The sequence below is a fragment of the Cottoperca gobio genome, chromosome 8 (genome assembly GCF_900634415.1).
Source record: "Cottoperca gobio chromosome 8, fCotGob3.1, whole genome shotgun sequence".
Taxonomy (NCBI): domain Eukaryota; kingdom Metazoa; phylum Chordata; class Actinopteri; order Perciformes; family Bovichtidae; genus Cottoperca; species Cottoperca gobio.
The window spans coordinates 6,669,064-6,681,965 of record NC_041362.1 but is presented as its reverse complement, the minus strand read 5'-3'; the positions used below and the strand labels follow the sequence as shown (position 1 = coordinate 6,681,965).

The following is a 12,902-nucleotide window of genomic DNA, read 5'->3' as shown; positions in this document are numbered from 1 at the left end:
TATGCGACACACTAAAGATTTCAGACCGGTCACTGACCTGCGAATAGTCTTTTCTAATAACCTGTGCCAGCTGTAGATGCCTGTTTACACTAGGTAGTTAAGGAAGTATATTTAAAAAACTTGAAGTACCACTGACTGCACCACACTAATCCACCTATGATCTTGCTGCACAGTGACTGCTGCTCTGACATTAGACTAATTTATACTAACGTACATGTTAACCACATAGAATTGTGTCTGTATGAGACCGGCCAAATTACCCAGATGCATCAGTAAAGAATCATCTGACGCACCACACCTCCTGTCATGCAGCATGCAGTTTGAATCGGTGCGTACACCTTGAAAAAGAGAGTCATGGACACAGCCTCAACCACATCACTGCTGCAGACATTTGTTCCAGATATTCCACTAGAGGAAGCTGACAAACAGTCTTGTACAATACAAATGAATAGCTACAAAGGGTCTCTGTTTTTCACCGGGGGTTTTCCAACCACACTGTAAACATACCAGACCTGCTGCAAGTGGAAGTAATACATACATAAACCACGATCTTAAGCCTATAAACATTTAGTTTTCGCTCTGTGGCTCCTATTAATATACTCACTCGATACACATGATGTTATCCGAGACTGTTAAAGAAAGATTTAAACATCTTTATATCTCATCCAACCTAGAAATACAAGACTGCTTATAGTGTAGAGTTGGAAGACAAATTAAAACTGATTATAAGGCAAAGTAGTTTTATTTATAAAGCATGTTTCATACAGAAAGGTACATTTAAGATGCTGTACAGAGAAGCTAGAACAACACAATACAAAATTAGAACAATATTTATATCTTACAAAATATATATATTATTATTATTAGAATAGTAGGGCCTTGGGTTTTAAAAATATTTAGTAAGCTGCAATGTTTGGAGCATTCCTAAAACATAAATGTGTAGATTTTTTTAATATGCTGAAATCTGTGTAGTTCAAATATAAGGGGAATCCCTAACATGTCATTTGTACACCACTGGCTTGTCTCTACTGAGAGATCTGCTTGATGAGCAGCATTCACATCCAGTTTTGAGCAAACTAGGCTCCGCCCCCAAACTCTGTTACGTAGTAGTCATGGAGAATGCGTCCTACTCTCGTCCAATGAGAAGCGGCGCTGGGGCCATGTGTGTATTGTTTAAACTGCTCAAATCGGGTTGACTTTCCAGACCGACAAAAACTTTCACCAAACTGAGTGATGGCGGCCGTCGTGTCTGTTAGTACAGCTGCCAGAGATGAAAGCACAGACACAGGGATCAGTTTTGCCCCGCGTCCGCTTCACGATAATTACGACCTCGCTGAGGATCACGAAAGCTGGATGTCCGGAGGAGACCACCGGTATACCGAACTCGAACCCAGCGGAGAGGACTCAACGTCGGACCGCGAGTGTCAGCGGAGGGTCGACGAGGACTTGACATCACTGAGCCCCGAAGAAATTGAGAGCCGCTTAGAAAGAACTCGCCGGGAGTTTTACAACCGTAGAAAGATTATCATAAAAAATCTACCCTCTGACGTTAGCAATCAGGTAAGAGTCAAAAGTACTGAAAGTTTAGGTTATTGGATGATTGATTGATTGAACGTTTGGCTAACGTTAGCCTAGCTCCAATATGCGTTGCCATGCTACCTATGGTAGCCTGCTAGCCATTTAACTCGTTAGCTGTCTTTTAAGTTTAATTTATGCTATTTTTTGTTTTAGTGAATCTGCAACTAGTTAATTTAAAAGTCGACACACAGTTAACGTTAATTGACAGACACCGAACATCATTAGTATTGTTTTTGATTCGTTTGGGTAGGATAACTGCCAGGTGGTCAGATAACTGTCAATAATGGTCATCTGTGGCCTGTATGACCTGCCACTCCGGCCTCGTAGGTAATGATTAGATAACTTTGACATTCGTGATTTTTATTTGTTTTACTACTCGAGCTGCTAAACTAAACTGTCGGTGATTTATAATCCCTACATGGCGGTTACAGGTGCACTGGGACCTTTTCATCAGCCCATCTGTTGTTTTAAACTGTGGTTTGGTTATCGACCAGCCAGTGATTTACTCATGATGCCACATTTTTTTGGAACGTGCCTGACTCGTGGGGAGCGGTGGGCCTGCGGGCGGTACCATTGTTCACAGAGGGGGGAGTAGTGGGAGTTCGAGATGTGAGTTGCAATATAACAAAAGGTGGAAGGTGTGGAGACAAAACGTTTCAGAAAATGCTAGACAGAATCGCCATTCATTTGTGAATTGTCAAAAGCTGCGCAGAACAATTTTCTCCTACAATGACTCAGTTATTCACCTCTCACCCCTCCGCAGGTGCAACTTGTTGCTAGTTTCCCAGTGGACGTGAATGAGTTAATTATGTGATTACTAAAATCTACAATTAAGCAATTTGCAATTGTATGATGACAAATCTACAACTTAGAAAGTGAAATATATTTTATGTGTGATACCCTGGTAAAATGGTTGTAATAATTCAAATGTCTGCATGTAATTATTGTTTTTTCTTATTTACAGGAGGTCCATGAGCTGTTGGGAAATTATGACTTGAAGTACTGCTTTGTTGACAAATACAAGGGCACAGGTTGGTCTAACTATTTGTCTATTATGTTAGGTTATGTATGTTCAGTTTAAAGAATCTATTATAGATATTTAAATGTCAACAAAAAAGAACGTGAAATAAAATTCATAGTCTCATAAACGACAAATTGTCTTAAATTTCGAGCCGTTTACTATTTGCTACAATCTTCTTGATGAAAACACATTCAAAATGATTTTTGAAGGGCTTTGTTCACAAAAAATAAAACATTCTTCACTTTTAGGGAAGATATTGAACCAAAGGAAAGGCACACATTTTGCATTAGAACGTCAATAGATTGCCCCTTAAATAAAACGTTGTTTAGGTTGTCAATGTGCTAGTATTTTATTACTAGTGGTGACAAAAGATTTCCCTTTTCACTAAACAACATTTTCCCCAGTTTTGTGCTGGTATGTATTCATTTTGAGATTTGTAGTCCGTGTACAGGCAGCAACCTCTGAACATTGAGGCCAATGCAGGAGTGCCTTTTTAAACTTGCATTCTTTCTAATATCCAGCAGGGGGCCACTCCTTTGGTTCAGAAAGAAGTCAGATTGTAGTCATTTCCTGAGTTTATGGCCTCAATTCCTAGTTTCAAGTCGTTTTCAATACAGCATGTTGTCCATTTAGTAGTTTATGGTCTCATTTAGAGTAACATAGAGGATAAAGCAGGGTATGCATTGTCACCTTGTGATTGACAGGTTGCTACGACAGCATTTTCTGTGTTTTCATCTTTTCTAACTTAAGCCCTTTTTACTAATTGTTTTTTCAGTTCTCAAAAATAAATTGTAACCTTTTTGGTTTCCTAAAAAAGGCCTTATTCAACATTTGGTTGTACTCCACCCTGTTGTGTCACTTCTGGTTGCAAGTGACCAAGGTGCACACAATTATTAATTACAAGCGGCACCAGTGGTATGAAATGGTATACACTTCAAGTGGGCACGGTCTTATGTATTTATATTTTATTTTGCAAACCTATTTACACGGCTAACTTATATTTAGTTAGCTAGGGAGTTCGCAAACTTTAACTTAACATTTTGACACGGTTTGACTAACGTTAATGCTCAATGTTGCCAGATCTTGCGAGACCACTGGATTCGAGAGAACTGATCAGTATTCTGTATTTTGTTGACAAACGGTGGGACTTCCTTGTCATAACACAATGTCATCCATTTGTATGCGTCAAACACAACCAGTCTCTGCAATTAAAACACAAAAAAGAATCTGTGCTAAATTGTCCTTGGGGGAGTGAATCAACCTTGTATGCCCCCAAAATGTGAGCTGCGTCTTAATTCAGGGGAAATGCCACGATGGTCTAAGTGCACGAAAGATCAGCTTGTCATTAGAAGTCTCAAAGTCGATTTTTTTTGTCAGGAAGAACTGACATTAAAGGAGACCAAAAACAGAAACGGCAGCTTAATGGCTGATGATAATGGGCCAGAAATTAGCATGAGCCAGATGGTAAATTCAGGGTTTGTCTGGCATCTACCGGATAACGGTCGCATTTAGATGTGCTTTTGTACAAAATACATAGTTGGCTGGTAAAAAGATTGGGCTGTAACAACTTTATTTATTTAAATGAGGCTTTTAGATGACGACAATCTTTATCATCCACTTTTTGTAACGGGATGTTTGGTTGACATGGAGCAGCTCACATAGGGCTATTAATTATTATTGTTATATTTAAGTGTCCCATTAGTAGACATTTTAAAAGTGGGTGCCAATAACATTAAAACTTCTACTGGTGTAAATGTGACTTTTTAGCTGTCAACATGCTGCAGTCAGATAAAATGCCTTTTGATTCTTGTCAGCTATGATGACGGCCATTGTAGTCTCAATAAGAGAATTGTTGCAGTGACATGGAAGTATGCGGGTGGTGACATTGTGCCACCAGCGTTGTCTTTTATCAGACCTGCTAAAGGAGAGATGGTATCACAACCCAGGTTTGCCCCCCTGAGACGGGCTGTGAATGAAAAATAATTCTCTTAATGCTGACTGAACAAATGTCACTCCATCACTTTACACCAAGTTGTGTTTGTCTCCCTTCCTCCCTCTGTCCCACGCCACCTTCAGCCTTTGTGACACTGCTCAATGGGGAACAGGCGCAGTGTGCCATCAAAGACTTCCACCAGCATGTGCTCCGGGACAGGGACATCTCTGTGCAGCTGCAGCCAACAGACGCTCTGCTGTGCATCGCCAACTTGCCTCGCGCCTTCACCCAGCAGCAGTTTGAGGAGCTGGTGCGACCCTTCGGTAACCTTGAGCGCTGCTTTCTGGTGTACAGCGCCTTCACGGGGCACTCCAAGGGCTATGGCTTTGTGGAGTACATGAAGAAGGACTCTGCTGCCAGGGCCAAGTCGGAGCTGTTGGGAAAGCAGCTGGGCTCCCGCATGCTGTACGTCCACTGGACTGAAGTTGGCTCCCTCACATATCCACTGCTGCACTCTAAATGCGTTTGCGTGGACCGCCTGCCCCCGAGCCTGGTGACTGCCCAAGACCTCCGCAACGCCCTGGCTGATACCCATGCGCCAGTCTTCTGCCAGGTCAAATTTACCACCAACAAACTCACTAGGGCCGCAACTAACGATTGTTTTCATTATAGATTAATCTGCCGATTAATCATGTGGTCTGTAAAATAATGAAATGTCTCTCAAAGTCCAAGCTGAGTTCTTACTTTAATGATTAATTAATTATTAAAATAGTTGATTTTTTCCGTTCAGCTCTAAAACACTGCTACAGATTAATATGATTTCAGAAGGATAGATTACCCATATTGTATTTTACACCAAGCTTAATGAGTTATACCCGTATGGAGCTGCAGATATTATTCCAGACATAAAATTAATCGCCAACTATTCTGTCTGATCTACAAAACAAAACTTCCAACCATTGTAATGGGCCCACATTGGGATTGATGGAGTGCCTGTGCTGCCGTGTGTATCTGAATGTTGTACACTTCCTACTGAAGGGGTGCAGCTGGCAGGAGTCTGTTTGTACCCTTTTTTTCACCTTTACCCCAGTTTTCTCTTTGCCACTCAAAGTTTCTATAGCGGTGAGCATTGCTGGTTTCTATGGCGATGACCACCTGACTCCCCCAGGTGGTGTCATTCAGCAGGCTTTTCTGGAACGAGAGAGAGGGGTGTCCTTTTTTCAGCACGACACGCATAGTCATAGTTTTCTGCTGGTTTCAGGGTTTTGTAGGATGGGGAGTCATGTGACCGTTAAAGGGGGAACCTTGCCAGCACTGGTTTTAACAAGATGCAGCTGGACTGGTCATGGACTATTTAATCCTGGTGTTATTAAATCACGAGGCTGCATCTAGTGACTGATGATTAAAGGGCAATAAGAAAAGAATAGCAACTACGTATTAGTAAGTGTAAACATTCAACAGATGTTTGTTTACGCTGCTCTCAGATTTTCACAAAAAGGATTCTGGTACATTTTCAGGGGTTTTACAGGACAGTCCCAACATAAATGTGCCTTTTTAGATGGATGCTGCACTAATCTGTGCGTAACATGAGTGTCAGTGGAAAAACACAGACCTACCAGTCAGCCCATACCTTTTTATTATTTACAGTATTTATGAGCAGCGCAGTGTGTCTTGAGATTATAATGACTTTCTTCTCCCCCTCTACAGTTGGCTCAGGGACAAGATGGAAGTTTTCGTCGGTTTGCGGTGTTGGAATTTGCCTCTGCTGAGATGTCGGAGGAGGCACAGCGGCTCGCTGATGGCAGGCTGCTGGGCGGGGCACACATCAGGGTGTCCTTCTGCGCCCCTGGCCCTCCCGGTAGAAGCATGTTGGCTGCTCTGATCGCTGCCCAAACCATGGTATTTAAGATGAATCGATGTACAAAAAAGTCAAAAGCGACTATGAAGTTTGCCTTTCTTCTTGTGCTGATTGTCTGTCTTATGGCCTCTCCCTTCAAGGCTGTGAATAGGGGTAAAGGTCTCCTCCCTGATCCCACAGCCATGCAGATACTTACAGGCCTCAATAACCCCGCCACCCTCAAGATGCTGCTCAACCCACTGTCACAGGGGCCCAAACAAGGTGAGGAGTTCTCACTAGCTCTTAATCAAGGCCTTAATTACGGGATTTGTTCTGGCGCTGTGAATCCTGATGTCCTTTTTTTGTGTGCAGGCCTCCTCGGGGCGGCCCCTACGATGCCCCTGCTGGCCAACCCTGCCCTCTCCGCAGCCTTCCTCCAGCTGCTCCTGCAGAACCAGGCCAAGGCGCAGCAGGTACTGTTACCTTTTCTTCTCTGACATGTGTCTCCTTGTTGCTCAGCTCTTTGAGTCTCCCTCTGCCACTCATGCATCCTCTCCCCCCCCCCCCCCCCCCCCCCCCCCCCCAACTCTCTGCTCTTTCCCTCTTCACTATTAGCAAGCCTTTGTGGGAAATCATCTTCTGTGGGCTCAGGTGCTGCACAATAAAGAAAACCCTCTAGTGTCTTGTGTGAGTGATAATGGCGTTGTGTTTGGCTATCGCTGTGTGTGTGTGTGTGTGTGTGTGTGTGGTGGTTAAGCTAGATGGATCTTTTTATCCTATTTGTGATAGAAAACTCAATGCTTGGGTGGGTAAGCCCTCGCTAGGAAACCGAGGTTTGTTTTTGTGTGTGGGGTGTACTTTTGAGTGGTGCTGAGTGATGTGGTAGGTGTGCACAAAACAGTGTAAATACACACTCTGCAAGGACATAATTTCATGTGGTGAGTACGCCTCGGTGCTGATGAAGTGTGCTCGTGTAGTGCAGCGGTTCTCCACCGCTCGAGTGTCGCAGCCAGGCTTGTGACACTGAACTCTGCTCTCTCCTTTGGCCAACAGGCGGGTCTCATTGGGGAGAATCCTCTGGCCGCTCTGCCTGTCCAGCAGGGAGTCCATCTGCTCGGAGACCTGCCCCAAGGTTTGGCATCCAGCCGCACAAACTGCATGTTTTTTTGCTTTGCCTATGATGCTAAACATCTGTATCCCTCTGTGCCTGTTAATCATGGGTCATGATATTTTGGTCACACTGCAAGAAAAGTCTTGATGTCATGTAGTAGAATTCCAAAGCGCTTAAATATTAAATCTGTTTAAAATTTGTCAAATGACTGATAATTGGGATTGACAATCATTCCTCTATCTAATTCACTCGGGTGGCGTAGTCCCGGGTCTTGGTCTTCAGACGGATCCCATGGCTTCCCTGAAGCCAATGCCACTCTGCAGATCCCTGGCGAGGGAGCAGGAGTCCCCCACAGCAGCGTGCACCTTCCCCCAGACTTCCTCTCCCACCCTGCAGGGCATCTCTGTGCCCCTGATGGGTGGCATGATGGGAGCAGATGGCCTCACAGCACAAGGGGTGAGGTCCCATGTAATTTCCATAATATTTTCTGCCTCTTGTATTCCTATCCAGCTTTCAGCCGAAGTGTAAATAGAAAAAAATGAATCACCCTTTCCCCTCCTGTCAGGTCTCCATATTAGGAGATCCTCCTAAAGATGTGAACCATCCCCAGAGTGCCTTCCTCGGTGTCAATGTTTTTCCCTCAGGTAATTAATTGTTTTCCTGCACTGTGTGCTTCTGATTTTGACTTGGCAGTCTGGCTTTGTGCGCTGCGTCAACTCGGGGTAAATATACTCCAGCGTATAATGCGCGACTGCCCTTCCTTACTCCAGGAGGAAGCTGCAGACCTCACCCCTACAGGAAGAGACCTACACTGAGTAATGTGTCCAACCAGCACACGTACCAGAGCATTCAGCCAAACTACAACCTGCGCTACCAGGATTCCTACAGCCCAGAATATCCTCCTCTACACCAGGTATTGTGTATGCACTCTGTTTATAGGTGCGACTTTACTGGATGATTTCACGATATGATGAGATCTGGTCTGATGCCCATCTGGTGTTTCTCCTCAGGATCCTCTGGCACACTTGTATGAACAGCAGGAGAACCTTGATACTGGAGCCTTTGTGGGATTTGGTCAGCAGGTAGTGTTTTGACAACCGATTTTTAAAGACTGCGTCAACAAAATGTTATTAATAGGGGTGTAACCGTTGTGAAAAGATTACGTCACGAGGTGGAGCTCTCAGGATGGCTGAGATTGCAGTTCAATTTGTACGTTTAATAATGTGTTTGTGTAGTTTATTTAATAAAACCTAAGAATTCTTTCCTTGTTTTTTCTTACTCCTCCCTTCACCCCAAAAGAAGCCCGTGGATTTGGAGGATGGTTACACCCCTAGTTATTAGATTACATGCATTCTATCCCCATGCTAACACACTTTGTCTCTGCAGCTCTTTCGTCACCCCGACTACAGTGAGCGTTTCCCCCACTACAGTTACCCTTCCAGCGAACCCATGTCCTCATACTTCAGCTCAGGGCCCGAGGCCTCCACTAACGGCAGCCTCCCTAACACGCATCTCAACAGGGTAAGCCTAAAGCCAAAAAGGACCCCCCCCCCCCCCCCCCAACCCTTTTTTTTATCCTTCTTTTTTTGAAAAGAAGCTCTTGTTTGGTTTCAAACTATTGGGTTCTAAGAATAAGCCCCATGTTCAATAATACATGTTTACGCTGAGTGCATGAGCCTCAGTAGAAGTCTAGTCCACTGAAGCTCGGTTGTTTGTCCTCAGGCTGTGGGAATGCCTCCTGTGAGCCACACCACCAACTACCCCCCAGGCCTGGTGAATGCTTCGAAGGTAGTATAGAAACTTTCTCGTCTTTGCGTTTCTGACTCTTAACCTTTTTGGTAAAGATATTTTACTTTTAAACCAAGCTGATCTTTTTGTTTGTTTGTTTACCAATTACAGACTCCCATTGGTAGCCACAAGCGTGTGTTCTCCCGGCTGATCCCATCTCCAGAGCCGAGCCCCGAGGGAGGCTACGTGGGCCAGCACTCTCAGGGCCTTGGTGGTCATTATGCGGACTCCTACCTGAAGCGAAAGCGTATATTCTAAGTGCGGCTGAATGCTTCCTGCTGAAGGAGTAGCCATTCAGCAGCCAGGACACAATGGCATCTCCTCCGGTCTCCTTAAATAAACTTTATAGCGTGGTGGTCCTTGGATTTGTCTCTGTGTACTCCTGTGAGTGACCCCTGGAGGGTGCCGGGGAGTGCAGCCTGTTGCTATCTGGACAGTTGTGTCACTCTATTGGAATTCTTGGTGGTTGTATTTTTTCCTGTTTGTATATATGATTTTAGTGTGTTGGTAAATTTTAAGTTTTTAATTTTTTCCTTTTTAAAGATTTTGAATTTTAAATTCCTGTTGAAAAACTTGTACAGAAAGAAAAAATGGGTAATTAGCTAATTAAGTATTTTCTCTTAATCGTCTTTTATTCCTGAGTGGTGCATCAGCAGAGCTGCAGATAGTTTGGCCAGTTTTCAGTGGCAGCCATAGGCTGCTTTTTATAATGTTTGACATCCCACTAAAGTGATGCTGTCCACAGTTCCAGGCAAAGGGACTTGCATATTATTAAAACCGGCTCTACTTTTTAAATAGCCTTCCTTATTCAATGTAAAAAGTTCAGTTGTTGTGTTGGTGTTTTTGTTCCCCCTCCTACCACAGGGTTGTATATTTTGCTGTATGACTCTATTTCTAGATTCAGGCCTCTCATTGGTTAACATGCAGCTTTCCATCCACCAATGACGGCTGTATGGACCGGCCTGTGTATTATGACGGTGAAGCTTTTTTACCTTCAGGCATATTTTCTCAAGCCTCATCTTTTCCACGTGGTTTGTCTTTTGATCCACACCCTCCAACTTGTTTACAGAGTTTGTTCTCTACACTGGTTGAGTGATGCACTTGGAGGTCACGATGCTACTTTGTTCTCACCTCTATAAGATGCCATTTTCAAGTCTCCTCTCACTTGTGTGTCCAGGTGTCGCGTATTTTCTGTGTTTATGTGAGTTCTGTTTTGCTAAGTAAAAATTTTGAATGTCCTAAAGTCCAAAGACCAGGCTGAGTGTTTGGACTTGGTTGGGTGGGGCGGTGGACATGCGCTGTGTGCTATCCCGAGACTCTGGGAGGCACTAATGGAAGCTAGTAGCAGGTGATTGGTCAGTGACATGGCTGTCCTTTTTTTTTTTTTTTATAATTATCTGGTTGACAGTTTGATTGTGAAAACCCATTACCTCTGACTTCTGCTAGGAAATGCAGCTACACTTGAGCCTTAACAGTGTTTTCTGTGACATCATCCTGCCCTGTGTTGGCTTCCACCTACATTTACCATTTCTGTGTTATTTGCTGTGTAAATAGTTAAGCGTGATAATTTTCCCCCCTGAGTCCAAAACTTTTGTTTTCTTTAATCATACCTGCCTCTGGTCGGGTGTTTTGAATGAATTTGCTGCTCCTCGTGTTCTTGTCGTTTGCCTGTATGCTTGACAGCTGATGTGACAGAGTGGCCCCCCCCCCAGCAGACCGCTCGTGCTGCGTATGGACCAAGAGATGCAGCCGTGCTGTATGATCATTTAATTTTGATCCATTTGAGTCTAACTGCCATCTTCTCATCTGTACCGCCATGGTTGTCTCTGTGTGTGTGTGTGTGTGTGTGTGATGTGAGCAAGTAAATGTTATTTAAACTCATGTTGTTGTGAACTCGTCATTTAAATGAATTTAATCTTTACTCTGGGAAAATCTGCATTTAACATGAAAATCTTTTGTGGTTTACCTAAAATGTTCCAACATGTTTCTTGGGACTTGTTTGGTTCAACACTTTCCATTAGCCCGTACTTTGCTCTTAAAGCACAACTGCCTTAAGAGTTTTGTTTTTGTACTGATTCCCAGATTCATTTTAGTGCGACCCAAATTAATTTTAAGTGACCCTTAACAGATTTGCATAATTTGATTAAAATATGCCTTGAAAACCCCAGGATGCAAAAAGAGATGAGCTGATTATCTTTCAGTTGAATGCTTAGCAATCTACATTACAAACAAGTTGGTGCGACCAATTCAAAGAGAACCTCTTCAGCACTGTACAATGACTAAATAAATGTGCATGTGTGGTAGAGGGAAGGATGTAAATGTCCCCGTAATCTTTTAATGTCATCCTTCAGTAAGGAAAGTCAAACCGTCACTGCTGGCAGCAGAATAACAAGCATCTGAGTTGTACAACCTTTTTTATAGGCAAATGTTTTGTTGTTTTTTTTTAGCTACACGAGACTCACTGTAGTGATCGTATCATATTTTAGCTGATTACGGACGTAATGAACCAGAACTGATATGCCTCTCCTCCGTCAACAATGACTGCATGCACAGCCGGATGTTTTGCTTTATTGGATTGGCAACCAACCATAAAACTAATTCATCTGCACACTTGCAGACAGACCTTGAGGAAAGACTGCGTGAAGCAAACGAAAGGGAGGATGCATTTAAACATCTGCTTGTAAATTTGATTGCAAGGTCTCTCCTTTTTGTTGCCCAGATATGAGGAACAATAACTTCACACAATTGTATTAATGTTTCATGATGTACATAATACCTCACAATAATAACCTCCATAAAAACCTAATAGTCTTTTCCTGTTTAATTGAGTTTCCACGTGTTCGCAGACACCGCGGCTCTATCAGAGCAGTGTTGCTGTGAATGTGACCTGTGTGAATGTTAAACAAGTTATTGCTGAGAGTATGAATTGTGCTCCCTGAATGAATAATTGAACAACAACCTCAGTCAGTCAGCCATAAAGGCTGATAACAGCTGCTCAAGAAATGCAAACGACTGAAGGAAAGTGTCAAAGGGAGAAGTGAGTGGAAATAGTTTTTTGCTGTGATAAGACGAGAATGATGACGTTCAGACACAATTGGAAAATAAATAACTCAATGAGCTCGAATTTCAACTATGTTCAACATACTCCCAGTATATGTTGAACACATCCTGAAGGTCAAACTGATCTGACTGCATTACTGTCCCTCAGCCTTCACACTGAGGAGCTACAGGGCAGTGAAGAGCGCTCCTCTTCCTCCCAGCAGCCATCAGGATGAAGGGTTTCGATTAGCTGTTATTTTTGTGGACCTGTGAGCCTGGAGCTGATGGAGCTTTCCCCTGCTGGGCGGCAACACAACTGCAGTGTATTGTTTTGCTTTTTAAACACGGACACAGTTTGTGATATTTTAATTAATTTCCCAGGCCGTCTTCACAAGGTGGCACACACATACAGATACAAATTATGCAAATGTGAGTACAGAAAAAGTAAATGGAGGCAAAGAGCCACCCCCTTGCCTGTTTATTTAGCCTGCAGTTAATCCAGTGAAGAACTGAGTCTGTTAAGAAATGCTCCAGTTGTTTTTAACTATCAATCTATAAAGCACAATGGAAAAGGAGAACATAGTGAAGAAATGAC

The 12,902-nt window shown here is 43.3% G+C and overlaps 1 protein-coding gene across 1 annotated transcript; it reads left to right on the top strand.

Annotated features, from left to right (window-relative positions):
• Positions 1 to 1,215: 1,215 nt before the first annotated feature.
• Positions 1,216 to 11,366, top strand: raver1 (ribonucleoprotein, PTB-binding 1). Its single transcript, XM_029438688.1, has 14 exons — positions 1,216 to 1,560; positions 2,543 to 2,609; positions 4,676 to 5,145; positions 6,240 to 6,431; positions 6,531 to 6,651; positions 6,742 to 6,842; positions 7,423 to 7,501; positions 7,743 to 7,936; positions 8,046 to 8,124; positions 8,251 to 8,393; positions 8,491 to 8,562; positions 8,867 to 9,001; positions 9,203 to 9,268; positions 9,380 to 11,366. The coding sequence occupies exons 1-14, from the start codon at positions 1,234 to 1,236 to the stop codon at positions 9,524 to 9,526; spliced, it is 2,193 nt and encodes a 730-aa protein (XP_029294548.1). The 5' UTR covers positions 1,216 to 1,233; the 3' UTR covers positions 9,527 to 11,366.
• Positions 11,367 to 12,902: the final 1,536 nt, after the last annotated feature.